General features: G+C 42.1%; 1 protein-coding gene across 1 annotated transcript; it reads left to right on the plus strand.

Annotated features, from left to right (window-relative positions):
- The first annotated feature begins 550 nt into the window (after positions 1-550).
- Positions 551-5,567, plus strand: LOC124272643 (solute carrier family 2, facilitated glucose transporter member 1-like). Its single transcript, XM_046707837.1, has 3 exons — positions 551-626; positions 3,758-3,885; positions 4,958-5,567. Exons 1-3 carry the CDS (start codon positions 587-589, stop codon positions 5,162-5,164), a joined length of 375 nt encoding a protein of 124 aa, XP_046563793.1. The 5' UTR covers positions 551-586; the 3' UTR covers positions 5,165-5,567.
- Positions 5,568-7,487: the final 1,920 nt, after the last annotated feature.

The raw sequence follows: 7,487 nt of genomic DNA on the forward strand, positions 1-7,487 counted from the left end.
CTGCGGTCATAACGTGTATCATTTTAAACCGAAATTTATCGGACTTCAATCATTTGCATATTTTCTTTCGAAATTTCAAGTGTTTTTTTTATTATTATTTATTTTGCATACTTTCGCATTCACATACAAACATCATACCCAAAACTGATTCAAATAGACGGAGTAAATTTACAGTGGAAGGGGGCGGTGGGGTAGCCTAATGGTTAAAGCGTTGGCTCGTCACGCCGAAGACCCGGGTTCGAATCCCTACATGCGTACAATGTGTGAAGCCCATTTTGGTGTCCCCGCCGTGATGTTGCTGGAATAATGCTAAAAGCGGCGTAAAACCAAACTCAGTCAGTCATTTCTGGTGTCCCCGCCATGATATTGCTGGAATTTTGTTAAAAGCGACCTAAAAACAAATCACAACTCATGATGTCGGTCACTGGATTGTCAGGTCCAGACACTTATATTTTACAGAACGACTTCGTTAAACAAACAAGCAAACACAAAACACTGAAATTACCATTCCTATTGTCTCTGATGTGTTATAAGTCGCTTTTTTCTTCAGGACAAGGTTCAATGGTTCAATGGTGCCAGCGTCGCGATGGCCCTAATGTTCGTTGTATTCTTCGCCTTAGGACCAGGTGAGAATGTTTTAGTTACTCAAAGGCGTGACGGTGGGGTAGCCTAGTGGTTAAAGCGGTCGTTCGTCACGCCGAAGAACCGGGTTCGATTCCCCACATGGGTACAATGTGTAAAGCCCATTTCTGATATCCCCTATCGTGATTTTACTTGAATGTTGCTAAAACCAAACTCACTTACTCACTACTCAAAGGCATCGGCTAGCCATGGTCGCTGATTTGGTGAATGATGCCACAGTGTCCAAGATCTTGATGCCAATAAGCAGAAGTTATTCGAAACAACGAGAAAAAAATCGAAAGTTTTGAAAATACTTAAATTATTCAAATGACGAGAGATTTCCGTGTAGAAATATACTATAGCTTCCATAGGGATACCATTGTACTTTCGTATGACGTGTCCCGTGATGATCAGGGGTAGAATTGGTGTTCAGCAACCCATGTCGTAATTATAAGAGGCGACTAACGTGATTGGATGGTCAGGCGCGCTGACTTAGTTGACACATACCATCGTATCCCAATTTCGTAGATCTATGCTCACGATGTTGATCACTAATATCAGCGGTATAGAGACAATTACTTCAAACATCTACAAAATGTCTACAAAGGCCCAATAACAATGATGCAATCCCAACCCCCAAGTCATAAACTGCACAGCACTATTTTTACATAATGCTTTCAAAGTAAGATCCTAACACAATTTATGACCACCGTTTCACGAACCTGCCAAATTCTGTGAGTTAGTGAGTGAGTGAGTTTATTTTACGCCGCACTCAGCAAGATTTCAGCTATATGGCGGCGGTCTGTAAATAATCGAGTCTGGATCAGACAATCCAGTGATCAACAGCATGAGCATCGATCTGCGCAATTGGGAATCGGTATAAATGATTAGTACGAAAACTCTACATGTTGTACTGTACACCTTGAAAACAAAATTTCGTCGATTAAGATGGTAACCGTATAATATATTTCTCAAAACAAAAACGAAATTGAAACTGAAATTTGGCAACAATCTGAAGAGAATACACAAAAAACGTCAATATGGACAATGGCTGAAAGTATGGTTGCCATGACTACGCCAACAATCTCATCTGTCTCACAGTTCCCTAATTATAATTGTTGTGATTGTATGAACCACCACTGGCAGCCATGATACAAATCAAAACATTGATTACACATCAGTCTCATTTCCAGCTGACTGGGTTCCGTCCTATGGTGTCACTTAATTCAGTAACCAGTCCAGAATTTTGAGACCAACTCATTCAACTGGATATATGAATATTAATCAGTATTACTTGGTATATATCTCATCACTTGTATATTGCAACACTACGCCCCTTCTAATCCTAGCAAACACGTCGTGCAGCATGCTCTGTCGTACAGCGTGCTCAGACAAACGGAAATCTGGAAATCGTGGAAATCTCAAAACGAGGCACGGCCGCTAGAAAGCTTTGGCGGTCTTATACGGCCTTGATAGTATATCAAATCACATTGTACGTTACATAAATACACTTAATAAGCGCAAAGAACACATAACTGGTGTAACCAGTGAGCCAGATGAATTGTGAATCATTTTACGACCTCATCAAACAGGGTAGTCTGTGACGTCTTAGTTACATCATGCTGTCTAAACCTCGCCATAAAATATAGAAATACGATTTTTTAAAGTTTAAAATTAAACTTCATTTGTAAATACCATAGTTGTTTGTAGTGTCTCTTTTCATTTTCACACGAGAAAACTCGGAGTAGGTCATTGTCAGAATTGGTTCATGAGACTCATGTTTCGGTTTGCAGAACCTGGCGTAACTACCTTTGCATAACATAAGCCAGTTTGCGTCTGATACAATCGCGGGTCGAATTCTTGGAATCCTTTGCCATTCCTCAGGTAGTGTCTGCGTCAATTACTTAAGATACTGAACAGGAGCACCTCTACCTCAAACTTGGCGTCGAAGACACTGTGCACTTAAAAGAACCCGTGAATCCGTTGGTAAATGACCAGATGGTGGCCACATGAATACATGCAAACACCTAGTTCCGGGTACAGCAACGTGCAGTTAACTTCGACAAAGTACTCTGACTATGTGCCCCAGTCCACCCAGCTGTGAATGGGTACCTCGTAAGGATGGAAAAGCCACATTACCTCTGTGCGACTTGTGGCTGCAAGAGTTGAATGATCCCCAGGGAGTTGACATTGATAATATGACGTGCCGTGTGAGTTTGACATCCAATGATCGAGGGGAAATCAAAGCGCCTTTGAGCAGCTCAGTTGGATATTGGCGCTATCCAAATGTTAGTATGTTATGTTAGTGTGTTAGTGGGGCTATTTGCGACAATGTTAATGCTTTGATGAGGTTTTGTTCGGCAAATGGTCAACGAAAGCGGTGAGGTCAAGCGTTGTCAACAATGATATTCACCACTGGCAAGGGGATTTGTATCAAAATGTGTGATGACGGCGGCATACAGTACTTATGTTGATAACGCTGGCCACTGAGTGTTCCAGGTACTAAATTGAACAAACTTTATGGATAACAACTTCTATATTTAGTGAGTGCGACGTTTCGATACAGATTCTTGTAGATTTGGTGACTGGGGATTGCTTTGATGTGGTCAGAGATGGCTGATTTTGCTGTCGGAATTGGTAACGGAGGTGCGATGTTCTTTGACTCGGGTCTTGATCGGTCGCGATGTTTCGCCTCCTCCTATTCATGCATTATTCCCGCTTTACAACAGTACCAGAATCTGATCGAAACATCGCACTCACGAAATACAGAAGTTGTTATCCTTCAAGTTTGTTCAATATCGTACGTCCCAAATGCCACTCATTCCAATTTGCAGTCATATGAAACGCAATCCACACAATCACTGAACAACCCTCTCCAACGGGTTCAGCATCGATCACCTCACTGTGATATGCCGTGGGACGACATCACAACAACTGCTATATGTAATGTACAAAAAAAACAACTTTCATCAGACCAATGAACCCTACGCCATGTCTTCAAGTTGCGGCTTCCTTGAAACCTACACCACGACTGACGTTCAGGTCTAATAACTTTGCACCATCTGTAATGAAGAGACACCTGCAGTGTTGTACAAACTATCAACCAAAGCATATATTTGTTTATTTTTGTTTGTAGGTTCCATACCCTGGATGATAGTGGCCGAGTTGTTCTCTCAGGGGTCCAGATCATCCGCCATCAGCGTGTCTGTCCTCGTCAACTGGGTCGCCAACTTCTGTGTTGGTTATGGCTTTCCCCACATGCAGGTTTGTTGGTTTTGGGGGTTTTTTTGTTTTGTTTTTTGTGGATGTTGTTGTTTATGCGGTTTTTTTCTTTTTTTAACGACGCTCTCAGCAATATTGCAGCTACTTGGCGGCGGTCTGTGGATAATAGAGTCTGGACCAGACAACCCAGTGATCAACAGCATCAGCATCAATCTAGGCAATTAGGATACGTTGACATGTGTCAACTAAGTCAGCGAGCCTGACCACCCAATCCTGTCCGTCACCTCTTACCACAAGCATGGGTTGCTGAAGATCAATATTCTAACACGATCTTCACGGGTTATTTCACTGTTCATTTGTTGGTCACACATTGAAAGCAAACTCTGTCAGCCCAACTGTTTTAGTATATCTTCAGCATTTGTTGGCATATGATAACAGTCATTGGTGGGTTTTGGGTGGGCGGGTTTGTGGGTGCGTGCATGCGTGGTCTTCACATATTGTACCATGTGGGGAGTCGAACCCGGCTCTTCGGCAAGACGAGCAAACGTTTTAACCACTAGGCTACCCCATCGCCCCACTTAAACAGTAAACACGTGTGCATTATGTATGGAAAGGCTTGCATGGCCGTTTGTTTGCACCCGTGAAGGTCCGGGTTAGAATATTGGCCTTCAGCAACCCATGCTTGTCGTAAGAGGCTACTAACGTGATCGGGTTGACTGGGTTGACACATGTCATCGTACCCCAGTTGCGTATATTGATGTTCATGCTGTTGATCCCTGGATTGTCTGGTCCAGACTTGATTATATACAGACTGCCGCCAGATAGCTGGAATATTGCTGAGTGCGGCGTAAAACTAAACTCACTCACTCACCGTTTGTTTGCATGTGCGGAATCGAACTCGAACCTTCGGCCTGGCTTTCGCCACTAGGTTACACCGCGTTCCCATTGGGAGTGGTTGACCACTATTTATAATATTGCCAAGTGTTGCGACTAATATATCATTTTCTTGAACAGCCAACATGACAGATGTGACACCGAGACCTGGAATTCAACAGGTGACATCACGTTCGTCGCACATTTCCACATAATTCCTGTCTCTTGTTTTCGTTTCCAGAAAGGTCTGATAAGCTACTCCTTCCTGCCCTTCACGGTGCTGCTGGTGTTGTTCTGGATATTCGTGTTCATGTTCCTGCCAGAAACAAAAGGCAGAACAATTGAAGAAATTTCATCGATTTGGCGAAAGGAGGGTGACAAAGAAGATCAGAAGCCCCGATCAGAAAGCTATTTGGTTTCCTATCAGAAGAATCCCGACAGCTTATAAAGAAATGAAAAGCAGACGAAGGGAAGAAAACTTCCTGATAGGAGAGCCATTTGGATTCATACACAAATAATACTGACGTCACATGATCAAAAATACGAAGTTTTAAGGAAACGAAAATAGAAAAATCAATTAGGTTTCATCAAGATGGAAAAAATCAGAGCTTGAAGAAAAACTTTTCGATCGGAGAGCTGTTTGGTTTCATGTACACAAAAAACCTCTAATGTTGTATGATTAAAACAAGGCTTTTTACATATGGAAACGAAACCCAGAAGAATCAATTAGGTTTCATCAAGATGGGAACAAAACAAACAAACTTTCAGATACGAATGCAAGAACACTAATGTGGTATGATAAAAAACAAGACGTTTTAAAAAAGGAAATAAACAGACACCACAGATGTCAAGCACTAGACGTTTATTTAATATCATGCTTCCAAAGAAATCTCTCCATTTATGGTAAACAGTGATTTTATGAATGTTTCCATCAACAATGCCATGGATTACGAGAAACGTCACCCAGTGTTAGTAACACTGTGTATAACACTTCAATATACTGTATGGTGACATATTTACCCAGTGAACTTTGTATTATAAGAAGAAAGTAATAACATTGTTTCGATGTATTAACATCAGACTTGCAGTTGGGTGTGGCCGCCATACCAATACCGTATGTGTATATCTTGACGCTCCAACAATATTGGAGATGAACTTCATATCCTGCTAATATACAATAGAGACTGGTCTGCTTTCTACTATATATACTTAACCTACAAACAACTGAAAACTTTATACTATCTTTTGTTTCTTTGTTTATTTGACGGTTAACGCTGCGCTCTGTAAGTACTTAAGAGGGGCGGTAGGGTAGCCTAGTGGTTAAAGCGTTCGCTCGTCACGCCGAAGACCCGGGTTCGATTCCCAACATGGGTACAATGTGTGAAGCCTATTTCTGGTGTCCCCGCCGTGATATTACTTGAATATTGCTGACTAAACTCACTCACTCACTCCTCCCGTGTTGCCGAATCCGAATCATATGTCCACTCATGATCACTCTAGCTGTAGCTCTGTGAAGTTCTACCCGTGAAGATCCGGGTTAGACATGTTGGGCACGTGAAAAAAGGCTGGGGTGGGAGAGGGTTTGTGTTATATTCGAAATTTACACTGAAACGAGCGTTGCTGTACATTTCAGTGATAACATCAGACTGAAAAGTTATTCTGATATTGTTTTAAATTCAATTAATAGATTTTAGCATGCGGCATCATTCACGTCCGGGACGGCTACGTCCAATTGGCATACTAGTATTGGAAGGTGGAGCACGACAGAACATTGTTGTACGAGCTGTTGCATAGATTACAGTCACAAACAAATAACGTTGATCATTACACAATGCCATTTAGAAAGAGGTCAAATATGTACTTTACTAAGAAAGTGTAATTCCAAATATAACGTATGTTACATTTGGCCACGTTCTAAGTGGCATTTTGTAATCATAGCTTTCGGCCGCGGGAGCTGTGGCAATTTATACTTGTCAGAGGGGAACACATAGTCCGCAGTCCAGACTACCAGTTGTCCGACTTCCTTTTTGTGGAAGTGGCGGTGGCTGAGCGTGGGGACTGACTTTGTGAGCTGGCGATTAGGTGCCTGACTCTGAGGGTGTGGGTTCGAGTCCTGGATGGGACTCAACCCAACAAAAGTACCAGAATCTGTACTTTACTGAGAAAGTGTAATCCCAAATATATCATATGTTACAAATAACGTTGATGGCTGTCGGCAAAGTGCGACAACTGGCACACAAGAACTTTTCATCAAACGACTGAATTGACCATGATCAGACTGCTCCTCAAATTGGAGATGAACTCCAGCTGGTTGGTTGGCTTGTTGTTTAACCTCGCACTCAGCAATATTCCAGCAATATGGCGGCGGTCTGTAAATCATCTAGTCTGGACCTCGCAATCCAGTGGTCAACAGCATGAACGTCGATCTACACAGTTGACACGTGTCAACCAAGTCAGCGGGTCTGACCACCCGATCCCTTCAGTTGCCTCTTACAGCAAGCATGGGTTACTGAAGATCAATTTTAACCCGGATCTTCACGGGTCAATATCATTAAGGGGCCTTAAATGGCAGGCAGTTACTTCATAACATACCCGTCATTCGATGATGCGCGATACAAACTCTGTCATTGTTTTAAACTTACTTTATTCACGAGAAAAGGATTGGGTACAACTTAAACAACATAGAACACCCTCTCCGTAGTGTTTACATAAATATTACTTACATTCTTCCTTCCAAATGGACAGAAAAGAACAGAAAGATAGGAAACAGT

This window comes from Haliotis rubra, unplaced genomic scaffold (assembly GCF_003918875.1).
Source record: "Haliotis rubra isolate DU_JTF1 unplaced genomic scaffold, ASM391887v1 Scf1710, whole genome shotgun sequence".
NCBI lineage: Eukaryota > Metazoa > Mollusca > Gastropoda > Lepetellida > Haliotidae > Haliotis > Haliotis rubra.